Source organism: Capricornis sumatraensis, chromosome 4, assembly GCF_032405125.1.
Source record: "Capricornis sumatraensis isolate serow.1 chromosome 4, serow.2, whole genome shotgun sequence".
In the NCBI taxonomy this organism is placed as follows: domain Eukaryota; kingdom Metazoa; phylum Chordata; class Mammalia; order Artiodactyla; family Bovidae; genus Capricornis; species Capricornis sumatraensis.
In genome coordinates, this window is record NC_091072.1 from 159,995,124 (window position 1) to 160,015,044 (window position 19,921).

At 54.2% G+C, this 19,921-nt stretch overlaps 1 protein-coding gene across 2 annotated transcripts in view; it reads left to right on the top strand.

Annotated features, from left to right (window-relative positions):
* FBLN1 (fibulin 1) overlaps window positions 1-19,921 on the top strand; it is an 81,413-nt gene that overhangs the window by 18,622 nt on the left and 42,870 nt on the right. For both annotated transcript variants that reach the window (XM_068970599.1, XM_068970600.1), the window contains exons 3-11: window positions 748-883; window positions 2,240-2,411; window positions 8,581-8,640; window positions 9,977-10,078; window positions 10,678-10,815; window positions 12,158-12,295; window positions 16,438-16,581; window positions 17,618-17,746; window positions 18,244-18,369. In XM_068970599.1, coding sequence (XP_068826700.1) covers window positions 748-883; window positions 2,240-2,411; window positions 8,581-8,640; window positions 9,977-10,078; window positions 10,678-10,815; window positions 12,158-12,295; window positions 16,438-16,581; window positions 17,618-17,746; window positions 18,244-18,369 — 1,145 coding nt within the window. The remainder of the gene's footprint in view (window positions 1-747; window positions 884-2,239; window positions 2,412-8,580; window positions 8,641-9,976; window positions 10,079-10,677; window positions 10,816-12,157; window positions 12,296-16,437; window positions 16,582-17,617; window positions 17,747-18,243; window positions 18,370-19,921) is intronic.

Sequence of the window (19,921 nt, forward strand, 5' to 3'; positions counted from 1 at the left end):
CTCCCTGCCTGGAGCTGTGTCTGAGGGACCACCTCTGGCAGATCCACCTTGAGGACCTTCTTCCTGGAGACCCTAGCAGGGCTCGGAGATGGGGGTGCGGCAGCCCAAGCTCACCGTTGCTACCATCCATCACTCTTGGCTGTGGCAGCCTCCTGTGCCTTGCCCGAGCTATTTCCTCTGATTCTGGAACCTGGGGAGATGTGTATTAATACAGGATGAGAGGGTCCAGACCCGAGCCAGCCCTCATCTGTTTTTTAAAATTTGTTTTTAATTTAAAAAAGGCCAATTCAATTTGCTGTGCCAGGTCTTGTTGCAGCATGTGGGGTCTAGTTCCCTGACCAGGCACTGAACCCTTGTCTCCTGCGTTGGGAGCACAGAGTCAGCCATAGGACCACCAGGAAAATCCCAGCCATAATCTGGTTCGTGTTATAAATAGCTGGGAACTTTCTCTGGATGAGGGTCAGCACTCGAGAGAAATGAATCGGCCTCTCGAAACCACTCCCAGACACCACTCTGCGTTCAGTCTTTCTAACTAAACACTGTCGAGCACCTTCCGTATGTGGGTGTTGCCTGTGTATCTCGGTGTGTCTGTGAATGAGCGGCAGGGGTGGGGGAAGGAGGGGGACCCTCAAATGTGGCAGGGCTGCCATCCGCCAGGGGCTACTGCTCCCCGGCCCTGGGTACACCTGGCAGACCTCCCCCCCACCCTGCAGAGCCCCTGGCACATCCCACGCCCTCTGCCCACAGGATGGTTCAGGAGCAGTGTTGCCACAACCAGCTGGAGGAGCTGCACTGCGCCACGGGCATCAACCTGGCCAATGAGCAGGACAGCTGCGCCACGCCGCGCAGCGACAACGCCAGCCTCGAGGCCATGTTCGTGAAGGTGAGGACCCGGCCCTCCCGGCGTAGCCGTCCCTTCTGCAGTCCGAGGCCTGGGGTGCTCTCCTCCCTGCACCCCGAACTCAGGCAGCCTTTCCCTCTGAGCAGCAGGGTGTGCATAGCCCCGGGGGCTGGAAGGGCCACTCAAGTCTCCCCACCAGCTCCAGTTTACCCAGTAAACTCTGGGCATCACCCCAGAGTTGCAGCATGTGGGGTCTAGTTCCCTGAACAGAGACTGAACCCGGATCCTCTGCACTGGGTGTGCAGACTCTCAGCTCTGCAGCCCAGGCCCCTTCCAGCACTGGGAAATGGGGATGAGGTGACCCAGCCCTGCCCTGAAGACTGCCAGCAGGGGTCCCCAACCTCCGGACCGTGGACCGGTACCTCCTGTTGGATCAGCGGCGGCATCAGATTAGATGTAAAGTGCACAATAATCGTAGTGCGCTTGAATCACCCCAAAACCATCCTCTACCCCAGTTCGTGGAAAAACTGTCTTCCATGAAACCGGCCCCCAGTGCTGAAAAGGTTGGGGACCACTGACTGCCAGTCCCAGGGCTTCAAACAGGGACTCAGGTCAGAGCATGGGTTACCTGACTCAGGGCCTTCTGGACCCTCAATTCAAGGTAGGCATCCCCACCTGCCCCCAGGAGGCCCTCATACGTCTCTGCTTGCCCCAGCTAGTCAGAGTTCAGAACAGGCCCCTATGTATGCCTCTGAGAACGCATGACCTCCATAACTGCCCTAGAAGAAAAGACTGAGGTTCAGAGAGGCCCACACTCCAAAGACCTCTCAGCAAGGGTCCTTTCGAGATCAGCAGTGAGGCAGGGCTGGGAGCGGGGTCATCTGGCCCAGAGGGAGCCCTGTCCAGAAAGTCAGCGATGAGTGAATGCCATGCACCCTTGACTCCAGGTCCAGGCCAGGTCCCTGGGGCCTCCGTCCATGTGGAAGGCCTGCATCTTTGCGCAGATGTGGAGAGGTTCCCGAGAGCGTTCCGAGGTCTGGAAACTGCAAATAAACTAGGCTGTCCCTCCCTTACCACTTACCAAGGGAGAAAAACAGCCCGACCAGGAGGAGCTCAAGTTTGGAAAGTTAATTAACCTGGTCATCGGGGTTTCTGGCGGAGGTGCCAGGTGGCGACACTGAATTCCCTGGAAGAAAGATTTCCTGTTCCCCTTTAGGAACCCATGAAGTAATTTCAAGGAGCGAGAACTGGAATGAAGTCTGGATTCCGGGAGGGGGAGTGGGGCTCCTTTCCGGGGCGCATCTTTTCACACAGAGTGGGATGCGGATGAGGGGTCCGTGGGATCTGCCGTGCCACGGGTCTGGCTTCTCCACCAAGAGTCTCTGCCTGTGTTTGCAGAGGTGCTGCCATTGTTGCCTGCTGGGGCGGGCGGCCCAGGCCCAGGGCCAGAGCTGTGAGTACAGCCTCATGGTTGGCTACCAGTGTGGGCTGGTCTTCCGGGCGTGCTGCGTCAAGGGCCAGGAGACGGCAGACTTTGCCCCAGGGGACGGCGGGGACCTCCAAGAAGCAGGTAAGTCCCCCTTTCCTTCCCTCTGGGGCAGGGCAGTCAGTCGAGGTCATTTAGAGAAGCAGAAGCGATAGGATGTGGGGAGAGAGAGAGAGAAGGATTTAAGACGTTGGCTCACACAGCTAGGGGGCTGGCAGGTTTAAACCTGCAGGCTGTGTATGCAGGCCAAATGCCCAGGAGAGCACTGATCTAGCTCAAGTCGGAAGGCCGTCTGCTAGCAGAGTTCCTTCTTGCTTGGGGGAGGCCAGTCCTTCTCTCAAGGCCTTCACCTGATTGGATGAGGCCCACCCACTTGATGGAGGGCAGTCTGCTTTATTCAAAGTCTGCTGATTTAAGGGTCAGTCTCATCTAAAACATACTACCATCCCAGCTGTGTCCAGCCTGGTGCTGGATCAAATACCTGAGCACTGTAGCCCCACCAGGTGGACACCTAAAACTGGCCGTCCCGCGTGGTGTTGGCTTGCGCGTTGGCTGTTGCCTTAACTCTGCAGAGACCGGTTCTGGCTGTCAGAGCAGGTTCGTGCTTCTCACTGTCCTGGAGGGAAACCGAGGGCTTGGAATCTGGGCTCTGACGAATCTGTGCTCATGTCCCTGTCCTGAGATGTGTTTGGGGCGAACTGATGGGTCCAGGTCTCAGTTTCCTCATCTGTGAAATGGGGATGCCTACAGTCCCACTTACTCGGGTTGCTGGGGTGAAATGGGAGCAGTGGTATATATATGGCATTTGCCATGACACTTGGTCTCATCCCTCCAGCCGCCTCGGGCAGCGAAGGTGGCTGGCCACGCTCTTGTTTACCGTGTTTCACAGATGAGGTCCTGGCATTCAAGGTCACGTGGCCAACACACGGCGGAGGCAGAACTCTGGCCTTCTGATGCTGGGCCAGTGCCCTCTCTCCATCTGGAGCTGGTGACATGTAGACAAGAGGCTGGGGGCACCGCTCATTAATAGCAGGCTGTGAGCATTCAAACATAGATATTTATTCAGTGTAGGGGCGAGTAACCCCCCAAAGCAGCTTCAAGACAGCTCCCAGCTGTATTTCCATCAGTTTGGCTCGCCACCCTCCATTTGTCTGAAGCCACGTCAATCCTGCAGCCTTGGGGCACGGCTCAGTTACACGGGTCAGGAAACTTCTCGGTCGTCTAATCATCTCTTCCACTATGCAATGGTTTCCTGTGCCATAATGGAAACAGCCCTGGAAAATTTCAGGCGTCTGCTCTGCCCCAAGCTTGCTGCCTGCCTGGGACCTTTGCCTTCTCAGTCTGAGCTCCGTCTGCCCTCTGTTCAACGTGGGGAAGGGGCAGGGGGCAGGTCAGAGGAAGAGCTCACAGGCCAGTGCTCCCTAAGCCAGGCTGTCCGTTCCCGTGGCTTTGGGGTCCCGGCTCAAGCGACCTGTCTTTCATTCTTTGTTTTGACTTCTCAAGTCCAGGACTCTGTCATGCAGCTGACTTCAGATATCTTAGTCATAAAGGGGGACTGGAACCACGTTCTGGCTCCCTCTTTGACTTTTGAAATCAGAGATGACATTTTCACTTTAAACAAACTCAGATTCTTCACCCTGGTGGAGACTTCCTCCTATGTCTCCAGGGAGGACTTTTGTTGATTTATATCTTGGTTCGTTAATGGTCTCTGAGCTTTTCTGTTGCTCCAGACGTCTTATTTCTCCCTTGCCCCTTTCATCTGCTTCATTTCTTGCCCCAGACTTTCCTCGGCGTCTTTGTGAGGACTTCCCTGTGTTCCTCCCCACTCAGACACAGACCTGCCTTCCTGTCTTGTGCTGACGTTTACTGTGGGCCTACTGTGTGCTACCACGGGGCCACATGGGGGGCCCACAGTCCAGGACTGGCCTGAGGTACAATAAGTGCCGGAATGGACAGTAAGCCGTTTTAAACTTCTCTAAGCACTTGATATAGAGTAACTCATGTCCGGGTGTCCCGGGTGGCTCAGATGGTAAAGAATTGTCCTGCAGTGCAGGGGATCCAGGTTCTCTCTGTGGGTCGAGAAGGTCCCCTGGAGAAGGAAATGGCAACCCACTCCAGTATTCTTGCCTGGAAAAATCCCGTGGACAGACAAGCCAAGCAGACTACAGTCCATGGGTTGCAGAGTCGGACACAGCTGAGCGACTGACACGCACATATACCCAGATCTGTTTAATCTAAATATAAAATTGGGATTTGGGTCTGTTTTCTTAACCTTCTTTTTCTAATAAGCTGTATTAGGAGTTATCGAAGTGTTATTATCTTCAATATTGTTATTGTTATATCGAAGTCTAAGATGGGGCAAAGGACCCTGTTCTTTTGGGTAGAGCTGTGCTGGAGTGTATCTTGGTTACACCCATTCTACAGATTGGGCGACTGAAGCTGCAAGAAGCTTAGATTCCAGATTCCTCTTCTCACAGTCTTTGCCCAGCATACTAGCCCCCAAAGAATGCTGTGGAAATCTTGATAACTTCTTCACCCAGGTAGCAGTTTCTCACAAACGCCCCGGCCCTTGTTGCCGTGAACCCTCTGGAGGACGGTTCCCATCTCCTTGGCCTGTGCCTGGACATGGCAGGGACTTGGGCTTTGCCAGGATATAATGCCAAGTGAATGAAGGGTCCCCAAATCAAACCTTTTTTCTCCTCTCTCTTTTTAGCTTCTGGTAGGGTTGGTTTACAGTGTTGTGTTCCTTTCTGCTGCACAGCACAGTGATTCTGTTGCGCATATACGGGCGTTCTTCACATGCTCCTCCGTTACGGTTTATCGCGGGATGTGGAATGCAGCTCCCTGTCTGTTGCGCGTATTCGGGCTTCTTCACATGCTCCTCCGTTACGGTTTATCGCGGGATGTGGAATGCAGCCCCTGGGCGGCACAGCAGGGCCCTGTTGTTCGTTCTATCTGTAACCGCTTTCATCTGCTAGCCCCAGCCTCCAGCCCATGCCTCACCAAGACCCTCTCCTGTGGCAGCCGTCGGTCTGTTCTGTTTGTGAGACTGTCTGTTTCGTAGATAGGCTCATGTGAGTCATGTTTTAGATCCCATAAATAAGAGCGAGCGTATGGTATTTGTCCTTCTCTTTCTGACTCACTTCACTTGGTGTGACCGTCTCTTGTTGTTTAGTCATGAAGTCGTGTCCGACTCATTTGCGACTCTGTACTGTAGCCTGCCAGGCTCCTCTGTCCATAGGATTTTCCAGGCAAGAGTACTGAAGTGGGTTGCCATTTCCTTCTCCAGGGGATCTTCCTGACCCAGGGATCCCAATTCTTTACCACTGAGCCACCAGGGAAGCCCTGCGATCATCTCTTGTTCAGTCACTCAGGCGTGTCTGACTTTTTGCAACCCCACGGACGGCAGCACGCCAGGCTTCCCTGTCCATCACCAACTTCCAGAGATTGCTCAAACTCATGTCCATTGAGTCGGTGATGCCATCCAACCATCTCATCCTCTGTCCTCCCCTTCTCCTCCTGCCTTTAATCTTTCCCAGCAACAGGGTCTTTTCTAGTGAGTCAGTTCTTTGCATTAGGTGGCCAAAGTATTGAAACTTCAGCTTCATTACCAGTCCTTCCAATGAATATTGAGGCTTGATTTCCTTTCGGATTGACTGGTTTGATCTTGCTGTCCGAGAGACTCTCAAGAGTCTTTTCCAACACCACAGTTGGAAAGCATCAGTTCTTCAGCATTTGGCCTTCTTTGTACTCCAACTCCACATCCATACATGACTACTGGAAAAATAATAATTTTGACTCTATGGACCTTTGTTGGCAAAGTGATGTCTTGCTTTTTAATACATTTGTCTAGGTTTTTCATAACTATTTTTCCAAAGAGCAAGCAGTCACCATCTGCATTGATTTTGGAGCCCCTCCAGAAAATGATCTCTGACACTATTTCCACGTTTTCCCCATCTATTTGTCATGAAGTGATGAGACCAGATGCCATGATCTTTGGTTTCTGAGTGTTGAGTTTTAAGCCAGCTTTTCCACTCTCCTCTTTCACCTTCATCAAGAGGCTCTTTTGTTCCTCTTTTCTTTCCGCCGTTAGTGATCATCTCTGCCGCTGCTGCTGAGTCACTTCAGTCACGTCTGACTCTGTGCGACCCCAGAGACGGCAGCCCACCAGGCTCTGCCGTCCCTGGGATTCTCCAGGCAAGAACACTGGAGTGGGTTGCCATCTCTAGTTGCATCCAAATTAACCATTCTGAGCAAAGGTACTCCCAGCCTCCCAACCTGGAGATGACTCACACCCTAAAGGTCTCTTGCTTAGTTTCTTCCTAGGTGAGAAGTGTTTGAATTATTTAGGGACCCTTCCCATATTTTAATGTGAAAGTGAAAGTGTCTAACTCTTGCAACATCATGGACTGTAGCCCGCCATGCTCCTCTGTCCATGGGATTCTCCAGGCAAGAATACTGGAGTGGATTGCCATTTCTTTCTCCAGGGTGTCTTTCCAACCCAGGGATCAAATCCAGGTCTCCCGCAATGCAGGCAGATTCTTTACCCAGACAAGCCACAAAGGAAGCTTTCCTGTGTCTTTTGCATAATTAGTGTCTATACATTATGTTATGTTGAAATTTACTGCAGAATTACTAATGTGTGTGTTTTCACTGAGGTCTGTTTTTCCAGTGTGGGTGTATCATGCTCTCACATGTATGTGTTTTAGAAGACACGGGAAAGTAGAAGGGAGAGGAAATCAACACAGAGATGGACGCTGTTTCCACTGGGTCGCATTTCCTTTCCGCCTTTTTTCTGTCTTCGCTTCTCTCCTGTAGGCGCGGCTGCACTGAGGAGACCCTGGATTTGTGCTTTCCCACCCAGCCTTTTAATGTGATGGCTGCTGAATTGCGATGGAGTGGTGGTCACTGTCATTCCATCTTGTGGAGGCTTCCATCAGCAGGGGGCTCGGTTTTCAAGTTGTCTAGGGATTCCTGGGTGTATCCACCCAAGTTAAACGGGCGAACGCATGTCCTCTATGTCGGAACTGCCAGAGCAATACCGCCCTTTTAAATTGGGGCCCTGGCCGCCCACCGCGTCACTCTTTGTTCTACTGCCATGTTGAATCTCTTTTAAAAACTTTATTTATTTATTTATTTAACTTCAGTAGGTCTTAGTTTCAGCATGCAGGATCTTTTAGCTCTGACATGTGAACTCTTCATTGCATCTTGTGGGATCTAGTTCCCTGATCAGGGATCAAACTTGGGCCCCCTCCCCTGGGAGGGCAGAGTCTTAGCCACTGGACCACCCCCTCTATTGAATCTTTTTATTAAGGGGGAGGGGCCTTGTCTGTGCCAAGTGTTCCACCCTGAGAGCAGGTGCTCAGACACCTTTGTTGAACAAGCCAAGCAAGTGACTATGGATGACTGGCACTAAATTGAGCTTTGCAGGCCAAGTGGATGAAATCTGCATCTTCGCTTCCTGGGACTGCCCTAGTAAGGCTTCGCAGACTTGGGGGCTTAAGCTACAGAGATATTGTCTCCCAGCCTGGAGGCCAGAAGTCCGAGACCATGGTGTTGGCGGGGCTGGGCCTTCCAGGTATCTCCCCCAGTATCCCTTGGCTTGGAGATGCCTGCCTTCTCCCTATTTCTCCACTTGCTTTTCCTCTGCGTATCTGCCACTGAGTCCAAATATCTCCTTTCTGTAAGGACACTCGTCTTTGGATTAAGGCCCCCTCTCACGACCTCATCTTAACTTGATCATCTACAGTGACCCTTGTCTAAAATAAGATCACGTTCCCAGACACTGGGGGTTAGGACTTCACATCGTCTGTGGGGGTGGGGGTCGGGGGAGGAGGTGGGACCCACAGTTCGACTGGTAACAGTAAGCTTTTGCCAGGCGCATTGCCTTGTTTGGAGGGTGTGACTGAGTTTATAGCAGGGCTGTGGTTGCATTTGTGGAAATATTCAAGTCGTGTGGACAACGTAACCGCACTTGGCATCGCGTGGATGACTAAGGCCCTCGTGCCGCTGCCGTTTCTGTTATAATAGATCTTTTAGAGATGTAGCGACATTTTGTTTTGCAAGTGTGACTCTGTTTTTCAAAAGGATGAAATGAACACTGAGCTGTTTATAAGAAGACGTACAGACAGGCATTAGCCGCCTGATATTTACAAGAAGAGAAAACATTTGGAGTGGCCTGTGTGCTCATGTGGGTGTGGGCCACCGCGTGGACAGCGTGTGCACAAACGTGTCTTTGCCTCTTTCCCCTTAGCTAAGGTTTCTGAGATCGAGGAGGAACAAGAGGACCCCTACCTGAATGACCGCTGCCGAGGTGAGCCCTGCACCTCCCTGGGGCCGGCTGGTGGATAACGAGGCCCAGGGGAGGGTCATGCTAATCTCTCTGGGAGCTGACCTCAGGCTCTGCTCGGGTTCACTCGGATTCACCCGAGACGTGCCCTTTGGCTGGGAGTCAGCTGCAAGTCCCAGCCACCTGCACTCCTGGACTCCTTCCCTTCCTCTCCTCCTCACTGGGACTTGGTGGGCGAGGGAGGGAGAGGGTGGGCTTGTAGTGAAGAAGCTAGCGTTCAAAGCCCTTTCATCACGGCTCACAGACTCTGTGGGTGACTCTATGGGGGGTCACTCTGCACAGGGACCGCCAAGGCTGGGGGCCCCTTAAGGGATGGGGGTGAGTGTTACTTCATTTTGTGGCTTGGCGCTCCAGCTGTACCATCTGTAATATCCATTTGTCTCATAAGAGCGATGCTTTCAAATTTAAAGTCAGTGGGGCCTTACAGTGTTCTTTTCCATGAGATAAGACTTTATTTCTCATGATGGAACATTCCTACACGTCTGGACTGGCAGGTCTGCTCCCCGAGGACATTTAGTGACTTGCTTTATGGTTGGGCTTTAATTAGGGAGCCAGTTTAATCACAAAATAAGGTGGTCTGTTACAGTGATACTTGGCACTGAGGCCTCGGGTGGGGGAAGGGAGAGAAGAGAGCCCCAGAACGACCCATAATCCTCCCTGGGGCCGTGTGTGGGGGTCTTCCTGGAGGAGGGGGGTGGATAGCTGGTTTGCAGTGGGCCACAATGGACTAGCCAGAGAAGTGACGGGGGTGGGGGGAGTTGCGGCAGCTGAGCAGAGACTTGAAGACCCGCAGCAGCTGGGCCCTGGTGGGCGGTGGGACGGGGGAGGGACCAAGGACAGGGAGAGGGGAAGAGGCTGGACAGGTGGGCAGGCCGTGCAGGCCCTGGGCAGCAGTCCGAACTTCATTTTGTGGAATCTTTGTCTGGTGGAGGTTTGTCCCCATGAGATTAGTTCTTTGAGCATCTCGCTAGCCGCCCTGTGGGAAGTGTGGTTGGAGGGTTGGGTACCAGGGATGCTCAGAGAGCCAGGTGAATGAGCGGCCTGGACTGAAGCAGTGACAGTGGAAATGGGGGATTGGGGCCCCGCGTGCCCCTCCATCTGTCAGATCAGGGCCAGACCTTGGCGGTCTCCCATGGGAGGGGGCTGCTGTGAAGGCTGCAGTGGGCTCCAGCCTGGGGAGCCTGCCTTTCTGCATCAGTCCACCTTGAGGACACTTCCTCTGGCCCCATCCAAACAAAGAAAAAGCATCAGGAGGCCCCCGGGTGTACCGAGCCTCTGCTCACATTTGCTCTGGTTCCAGGCGGCGGGCCCTGCAAGCAGCAGTGCCGGGACACGGGGGAGGAAGTTGTCTGCTCCTGCTTTGTGGGGTACCAGCTGCTCCCCGATGGCGTCTCCTGTGAAGGTAAATGTTGTCCTGCTCCGAGAGCCTCTGCCTCCGCTTGACACCCAGGCAGGGCCCGCTGTGCACAACTCGGGGCCCTGTTCGTAGGTGAACTACGGCCCAGGACCAGCTTTCCAGCATCCCGCAGCCACGGCTCTCAGTCAGGAGAATGTGAACACCAGGCTGGGAAAAGGGGGCGGGCTTGGGGTCTGACTGGGCTCTGAGTCCAGGATCTGCTGAGTGGCCCCGGGGGCATCCCCAGCCTCTCTTGGCTCCTCATCTGTGAGATGGGGGAGATGGAGGGAGGGGACAGCCCTACTAGGGAGGTCTCTAGGGTCACACGACTCCAGTTCAGGGCCTGGAGCTTGCTTAGCAGATGCTCAGAAGGAGCAGTAGATCTGAAATAGATCAGCCGGGGAGAGAAATCATTGCTTTTGCTTTGCTCTGGTTGGGAGCGCCCAGGGCTCCACTCCGGTACAGAGCGTGACCATCACAGCCCTGAGGGACTTGATGGATGCAGAGAACCGACCCCACTCTGCTTCCTGGTCCGTTCCTTCTGATGAAGCGTCGGGATCGGTCGTGCTTGCCGATTACTCCTGTGTTGCCTGTGTCTCTCCTAGACGTCAACGAGTGCATCAAGGGCAGCCAAAACTGCCGGCTCGGAGAAACTTGCATCAATACAGTGGGCTCTTTCCGCTGCCAGCGTGACAGCAGCTGCGGAACTGGCTATGAGCTCACAGAGGATAATGACTGCAAAGGTACGACAGGCTCCGAGTCGCAGAACCTCACCCCCGGGAGTAGATGTGATGTGATGAGAAAGTGGCTTGGGGGGTCCAGGGCTCCACGTGCTGGGTCCCCCAGTGACTGCCTGGGGCACCGGCCAACCCTGTCACTCGTGAAGATTTAGCTGCTTTACCGTCATGCTGAGTTAATGACAGTGGAGAGTTTGGGTTTCTGAAAAGGCTCAAAGCACGATCATTTAAAAACAAGACCAGGGCCGTCCCTGGCCTTCCAGTGGTTGGGGCTTGGCCTTCCAGTGCAAGAAGATACCAGTTCCGAACCTGGTCAGAGAGCTCATATCTCACATGCCTTGTGGCCAAACTACCAGAACACATAAAAGGGAAGCAATATTGTAGCAATTTAAGAGTAAAGACTTAAAAACAATTTAAAAATAACAAGACCCGAGATGAATTTCAGGTGCTCACATGTGGTTTCTTCTCCCATCCCTCCCTTTTTTTTTTTTGCACAACAGCTGCCGTCCATCTGATTCCAGGCTCCCTTGAAGTTCAAAGCATATTCCCTTCCGCTGCATAAAAGCATGACATTTTTGACTGCTGGCTTTTCCCCGCCAAACCATAGATGTTATTTGGCAGATAAGCCTTTGATGAGGGTCTGTTAGAACATACTTTTCTGCTGAGGGTTTCCAACCTTCAGAACGACAAAACCACTTGTGTAAAAATGTTGGCTGAATTATGAGGGTAACTCAAAAGCAAGTCACACCCTCCTGACGTCTGAGGGCCTTTGGGCGAGCTTGGTGCTCCCCGCCCCTGCAGACTCACTGGGCGGCTTGGATCACGAGAACCCAGGGTCCCCGCCAGCTGAGTATATACTTTTGAACATCTGACAGCCCATGAACTTCAAGGGAAGGGCAGCCAACATGTTCAGTCATGACAATCACCGTTGTTAATATTTGGGATATTGCAAGGACTGAAGGATGAATAAGTTTATAGGGACTGTGTTTATTGCCACTAAGATCATCATCGCTTTATAATCTAAAACTAAACATGTGCTTAGCCTGAAATGAAAACCAAACCAAACCACCTATTGCCAGGAAAATGTCTGGGTTATTTATTATATAACAGAAAATTTGCATCATAAGAGCCTTGGGGGGATAGTCAGAGTTTTAAGTCTTTAGCAACCCGAGCCCTGTTTGGCTAAGGCTCTTGTTGTATGTGACCTCTTTATTGGAATGTTTTGGGTTATAGTCTGAGCAATGAGCATTTAAAGAAAAAAAAAAAAGCTTTCTTGTGATTTTAAAGTGTTGTAAGATGCTTCTGGCAGGACTCTTGCTAACAATTTCCTTTTTTTATGATGTACCAGATATTGACGAGTGTGAGAGTGGTATTCATAACTGCCTCCCCGATTTTATCTGTCAGAATACTCTGGGATCCTTCCGCTGCAGACCCAAGCTACAGTGCAAGAGTGGCTTTATACAAGATGCTCTAGGCAACTGTATTGGTAAGACACTGCTGCCAGGGCTCACGGGGTCCGCCAGGCAGGGGAACCATCCAGTCACGGGCCCTGCCTCTAGAAGGCGGGGCACTGTACAGGGTAGACAGAACAGGGGTCGGCAAGCTGCTTCTATAAAAGGCTGGACAATAAATTGTGCATTGCAGGCCGTGTGGTCTCTGTCGCAACTCCTCTGCTCTGCAGGTTGTAGCTGGAAAGCAGCCACGGTGATGTAAACAAGTGGGCAGGGCTGTGTCCCAATAAAGCTTTATTTACAAACACAGGCGACAGGCTCTGTTGGGCCCCAGGGCTCTAATTTAGCAATTTCCGATTCAGACAAAAGAGCTTGAGTTTTGAAATCAGAAACACTGGTGTTGAACTGTGTGTGTGCGTGCGTGCTCAGTCACTTCTGTTGTGTCTGACTCTTTGCGACCCCATGGACCCTGCCAGGCTCCTCTGTCCATGGAATTCTCCAGGCGAGAATACTGGGGTGGGTTGCCATTTCCTTCTCTAGAGGATCTTCCCAACGCAGGGATTGAAACCACGTCTCTTATGTTTCCTGGATTGGCAGGTGGGTTCCTTACCATTAGCGCCACCTGGGAGCCCCAGGGAAGCCCTCAGTAGTTTTAAACACTACTGCCCTGGGACCAGCCCAGGAGACAGGAGGTGGGTCTGCTTTCTCCTGCAGTTGCTGCCTGGCCAGATCACTGTATGCTCTTGGCATTTGAGTCCAGGTCTGCCAACTGTCCTTGCCCTCTGCCCCAGTAGAAGATTCTGGGTCCTCCCCTGAGGTCAGACAGACGTCCCGCTAGATGTGAGCTGCAGGTGCCACCAGCCAGAACCCACGCTGCTGGGGCTGCCCTGTCACCCCCTGGAAAGGCTGGCAGCGCCACGACAAGGGACGGGACTTTCTATCTTGTGTCTGTCTCACGCTCTCGCAGATAAATCTGCATCGATCTTTGATTTGGCATGGTGGTTTGGATTGAAAGCCCTGCCCCCTTTTATTGCCATCCCAGGATATTTACAGACAAACAGCAGCAGCCCCTTAGGATGGGGGTGATTTTATCTGCAGCCAACCCCAGTCTTTGTTCCTGAAACAAATTTGCCCCCTTTTCACGGGAGGCGTCTGCGTGGTGGGGGCCTCAGCTTGGCTGCACTGGCCCCTCACCAGCCCCCAGCCCACGGAGCTGTCATCACTCAAAGAAGGAGGCCGGGGAGCAGGAGGCTGACGGCTCTCCCCGGGCCAAGAAGGGGAAGGGCCTGCCCAGACTTTCAGGGGGCTCTCAGGGGGCTCCGTGGAGGACGGCATCTGTCGAGGTTGGAAACCCTGACTCATGGCAAAATCAGCCCGAGCTCCACATAGAAGGAGCATTTGCAAGTCTCAACTTAGCCCCGGTTTCCCACTCCCCACCCGCGCCCTGGTTTGGGGGTGCAGCTCTGTGCCGGGGGAGGGGCCAGAGTGGGAGCCGGGGACCCAGGACTGACCGCAGCCCAGCGCCCCCCACCCCCTGAACTTGGGTCTTCAGAGGTCCTAGAGGGGTCTCTGTTTTCGTGTGCCCATGATCCTTGCAACCAAGTTCAGGAGCTTTTCTTTTTAAAAATTCCTATTTATTTCAAAAGTTTTGTCCTTCTTTATTTGTAAAAAAGCGAGCAAAACCCAAACGTAGAAAGGGACGGCTTCTCCCCTGCTTGAGTCCTAGGCTTTTGTTTTTATTTAAAGTGGGGCCAGACAGTTCTGCCGCTTGCTTTTTTTTTTTTTTTTTTGACCTACTGATGTGTTTTGATACCATTTCACGTCAGTACCTTTATGTCATCTTTTTATCGTGCCCAACAACCTTCACAAGGAGAAACCGAATCAAGGAAAAAGGAGGGTGTCAGGATGATTCGGGGCCAGGCAGCCCCGCTCTGCCGCCCGCGCTCCTGGGTTCCCTGCTCGCACACTGCCGGGATGCCACCCTCCCTCCCGCAGGACACGGTGACCTGTGCTGGGAAACTGTGACCTCGAGTGTAGCCAGAGCCATCTTCCTGGGGCTCCTGGAACCAGCCCTGGGCCCCGGGAGCCTGTCAGTTCCCCTCTGGCCACAGGCCGGGCGGCCCCGTAGCTGCAGGGCCCCACACGGGGGACCAGCGCAGAGGATGGGAGCGGGCCTTCGCGGTCAGAGGCCTCCGTCCCGGGCACAAAGCGTAGAGTGTTCTAGGCCCTTGAGGTCTGGTCATCGAGGGCCTGGCCAGTCACGTCTTCTCCAGGCTCTCGCTCTTCTTCCGTTTCCCTCCGCCGGCCCACCTTCCTTTCTGCTTTGGTGAGGACGAGAGAAGGGGCCGGCACTGGACTGCCCGCACGGCTGATCCATTCCAGAGGTGCTGGGTTCTGTGGTCCTGGGGTTAAACGGCGCGAGCGGGGCCCCTTGAACGGCTGGGATCATCCGGGCTTTTCCCACGTGGGGCTCTAAGAGGCTTGTACGAGGCCTTCCCAACCTCCTCAGAGCTTGCGTGTTATTTGCTCTGTTTGTTTCCTCTCCCCCCGGCCACGCATTCACTGGCTCCCTCCCCGATGGCCGGGTCCCTACCTTGTGGCGCTCACAGGCTGGAGGGCTCACCCCTCTGTGGAACTCGTGTTTTCTCAAGGGGCACTGGTGTTCCGTGGCACAGGGTTTGGGAGCTGTAGACCTGACTAGGGGCAGGTAGCGGTGACGGCTCTGAATGCTGCGTTAGTTCTTGACGCACGGCCGAGCTTTTTTCTCTGAAGCGCTGGAGCATAAATACAACCTCACTGATCTAGGGTCTTTGTCGCAGCCACATGGAAGCGGCCGTAGATGGTGCGTAAAAGCACGGGCCTGGCTGTGCTCCAAGAGAACCGAATTTACAAACACAGGAAGTGGGCTGCATGTGGCTGGCGGGCTGTGCCCACCCCAGATTTCAGGGCCCTTCTCCCAGCCGGGAAGCTGGAGACCCTGGTTCTGCACAGAGTGGGCCCGGACTCTGGCCTGAGTTTGGGGACTTTCCTGTTTATAAAATGCAGATTTCAATGCCTGCAAGCCTGTCTTATGGGTTTGATGTGCTGGTCAAGGGCAGGACTGGAGACAAAAGCTTTTGTAAACTGTAAAGTACTGCGCCAGTGAGGCCATCCCGACAAAGGCTGTTGTTGCCAGGGCGAGGAGGGAGTCAGGCTGGCTCTTGTCTGGGGAGGATGGAGCTGGGCTGCGAGGGGAGAAGCGCAGCTGGTCCTCTACCATCACCCCCTTCTCTTAGCCCCCTAGATGTTTATAGGTGATTTGGAAAACCTTTAGGTCCTTTCAGAAGCTACTTCTGCTAGGAATTTCACTCTGTGCAGCTTTGCACCAGGGCTGAGCGTGAGCAGTCATGTAAACCCAGTTCTGGTTGGTTTATACGTGTTGGGCCTGTGTTCATCAAAGGTGTCCCCCATCAGAGGGGTGTGCAGTCGGGGAGGGACCCTACTGGGCCACGAACTCAGAGCTGCCCTTCCCCAGGGCCTGAGTTCACACAGGCCCCCCAGACCCCGGAATAGGGATGGGGATGTCAGGGGAGCTGTGCCCCAGAGGCTATGCTCATATGAGAGGTGTATCCACCGGGCAGACTGGGGTGATGGCTCCCCAGGCAGGCCCAGAGGGGGATTTGTGTGGCTGCTGGAGGCGGAGGCTGGAGGCTGGGCTGCAGGAGAGACTGGCCATGTGGCTGGGAGGCTGGTGGGGCCCGCCAGTCACTGGAGGCGCCCAGAGCACAAGTGCCGACAGGGAGGGGCTGCCGTGTCTGTTCCTCACCCCTGCTCAGTTCAGGGAAGATACTCACTGACCGTGTGGAGTGTGTGAACCCAGGATGGCACCTGAATTGCCAGGTTCACTGTGTGGGACTCACAGGGCTGGTGGCCTTGGCTTTGGTGCAGTGGAAGATGGAGGTGTTGAGGGTTTAGGGGCAGGGAGATGGACCCGGGAGGGGGTGCTTAAGGTGGGATGTGCTACTGTAACCTGGGAGCCAGTGGGGAGGCTGCAGTGTGGTCCAGGCCGAGCACATCATCTTAACTCCATCCGTGGTTTCATAAAGAGGAGGGAGATGGGAGTTTTTTGGAGATCAGGTGCTGGGTTTGGGAAAGCCCTCCAGGATTAACCCTGCCGTCTCTATCTTTCCCCCCATAGATATCAATGAGTGTTTGAGTATCAGTGCCCCATGCCCTGTTGGGCAGACATGCATCAACACGGAGGGCTCCTACACGTGCCAGAAGAACGTGCCCAACTGTGGCCGTGGCTACCATCTCAACGAGGAGGGAACCCGCTGTGTTGGTTGGTATTAAAAAAGAAAGCCAGTTTGAAATAAACTTTTCTGTCTGGTCCAGCACAACCCTCCCTTCTCTGGAAGGAGAGAGGAGATCCCCAAAGGAAGCAGTGTGCACCTGTCCATCTATCCCATGGCTGATCGCCAAGCCTAGGTCTTTACTGGCTATTGCCTGGACCGTTGCAGTAGAATGCCAGCCCACCTACTGCCTCCAGCTTTGCCCCTTCAAGTCTGTCCCATTCATTCTGAGCTGAAAGCTCTCTCACCTCTTCCGGCTCAGAGCTCCCTTTGGTGATGGCTCCTCACTGGGGCAGACAGAGGGCTGATGCTCCTGCTTGCAATCCATGCGTGTACGAGGGTACTCAGTCGCTTCAGTCATGTCTGACTCTTTGCGACCCAGAGGCCCGCCAGGCTCCTCTGTCCATGGGATTCTCCAGGCAAGAATAGTGGAGTGGGTTGCCACGCTCTCCTCCAGGGAGAGCACCCGGGGAGTGAACCCGCATCTCCTGCTTTGCAGGCGGATTCGTTACCATCTGAGCCACCAGGGAAGCCCCGCTTACAATTCAGTCCTCCTGAGTTGACCCCAACCTCACAAACTTTATAATCCAGATGGAGCAGGTCTTGCTGCTCCCCAACAAGCCCTGCCCGTCTGTCTGTGTGACTTGCTCTTACATTGCTCCCTTTGCCACCTGCTCCAACCTTCCTGTGGGTTCAGGCAAAGGCATCTTGCACCCATCCTGCCCAGATCCGTGCCACGCAGAGGAGTCTCTTCCTTCCTCAGCCTTTCCCCAGTCCCTGGGCACTTCCTGCCTTACTTAACTGGGGCCACTGCTGGCTCGCACTAGCAGGAATCCCCCGAGGGTAGAGGCTACATCAGGTCAGCTGTCTCTCCAGTGCATATGACGTAATCTGGGAAATCAAGTTGAAGAATTAGACGGTGCCACGTTATCAGTTACGTTTTTGTGAGCTCCTTCCTTGCCTTCCGTTCTGATCATGCCCCCTCCCACACTAAAGGGTTTTCAATGTGTCTTTCTTTTCTGCAAGATGTGGACGAGTGCTCTCCCCCTTCTGAGCCCTGTGGGCCGGGGCACCTGTGTGTGAACTCCCCTGGAAGTTTCCGCTGTGAGTGCAAGGCCGGGTACTACTTCGATGGCATCAGCAGGACGTGTGTGGGTATGTGTGGGTATCCCTGAGGCGGGTGCTGGCCAGGTGACACCAAGGAGAACCAGCCTGGGGTGCAGCTGGAGTGACCGTGGTCTGCTCCCGACCTCTGACAATCCTGAGTTCAGACAGTGCTGGAGAAGAGACCCAGATCAGGAGACCCCCATTCTAGGTCCAGTCATGCAGCTCCTGGGGGGTGCTCCCCACCTGTAGAACAGGTGCTCTGCTAGCCCCGGGACTCCAGCCCCTTGGACAAATGCCCCAGAGTCTTTGTGATTTCCCAGAGAGTCACTGTCCTGGGAGGAGCACGAGGCTTCCCCAGTGGGCAGAGAGGCAGGGTGGTCCCAGCACCCCCGCTGACTTGCCCTGTGTTTGGGACCAGTCACTGCACCTTTCCCCGGGAGAGGAGGGTGGAGGAGGTGGGGGACAGAGGTCGCGAGCTGCCAGGGAGGACAGGCAGCACTGTCCAGGAAGAACGCTGCCTGAGCCGCCCGCCCACTCCGTTTCAGACATCAACGAGTGCCGGCGGTACCCGGGGCGCCTGTGCGGCCACAAGTGTGAGAACACGCCCGGCTCCTACTACTGCAGCTGCACCATAGGCTTCCGGCTCTCCTCCGACGGCCGCTCCTGTGAAGGTGAGGCCTGGCTTTGGGCAGGGGTCGGGGGCCGCTAGGCCTGCATCCGCCCTCTACCCTGAGCTGCCCGCCTCCCTGCTGCTCCCCCAGCAGGCCTGCTTGGGAACGACTCACTCGTGCCCTAACATGTATCAGATGACGCGTCAGCAGGGGCGATGCCTCTAAAAACTTACTTGTCAGAGATGATGGCCCTCCCGGTTTCCCCTTGGTCCGGGAGTTGCAGATAACGCCTGTGCGCACGTGAGGCTGGACGAGTGGGATGTGGCTGAGAGTGCAGAATCTGAGGGCGTCTGACCCACCGCCGTCCTCACGTGACCCTGGGGGGGTGGCTGACCTCACCAGCCTCAGTGTCTTCACGGGGGAAATGAGGTGGTTTATGCCAAAGAAGGGGGCTTCCCTGGTGGTTTGGTGGTAAAGAATCTGCCTGCTAATTCAGGAGATGTGGGTTTGATCCCTGGGTCAGGAAGATCCCCTGGAGAAGGGAATGGCTACCCACCCCAGTATTCTTGCCTGGAGAATCCCATGGACAGAGGAGCCTGGTGGGCTACCGTCCATGGGGACGGTCATACACGTCTTAGCCACTAAACAACAGCAATGCCAGAGGGAAGCAAAAGCTGGATACTTGTTGAAAGTGGTAAGACAGATTTTATTTACACTCCTGCAATAGAGGAAAGAGAGTTTGGTATAAACTGGTCTCAACTCCACCAGGACAAAAGGTGCAAGCTTTCTAAATGCTGAGGCCTGCTAAGGAGGAGCACTGAAGGATGCTAAGGTCAGTGGTCAGCCAGCTGTGTCTGCTCTCTGGCTCTGACCCTCCTGCAGAGTGTGGGAGTTGGTGGGGGGGGAGCTCCCTCTTAACTGCATTTCAAAGGCTTGGTTCCCATGTCCTTAGAAGGACACTCCTGGGTTGCAGAAGATGCATCTCAAAGGGACAGTGGAATGGTTTACATCTGCAGGTTTTCTGAAGTAAATGCTTCTAAGAAAAAGGGAGGTCAGGGCCTGCAGTCTGGCGTTGGCTGGAACACACAGGAAATTCTTTAGCAGCGTAGAGCTTTCCCAGGCAGGCATTTCAAGGGTCATGGTCTTGGGTTGATGCTGATATTTGGTCAGGTCTCTGGTGGGAGGATTCGACCAAGTCTGTTTGGTGCCAAGAATAACCCAGCCTCCCTCTGACGGGATGGACTGAGATGAGGGGAGAGCCCAGCCTGGTATGTAGCAGGCGCTTCTTGGGTGTCACAACTTCACGGGAATTAGGTGAGTAGGTCAGCAGAGACTGATAGCTTCTGACCACCCTCGGCAGTCCCTCACAAGCTCCCTTCTTTGCAGTGCAGTTCCCAGGGGTGACCTGTAGAGCCAGCCTCCAGACACGGCAGGTCTTATAATTCTGGATTAAGATGGATGATCACAGATACTCCAGGATGCACCCTGGCGTGTAATTCTCACCCTGAAGGATGGACAGTATGAGGGGCTCCTGGGTCCTAGGCTTCCCCTGAGGTTCTGGGATTCGTCCCCAAGAACCAGACCCAACACACACACGTAATGTCAAGGAACC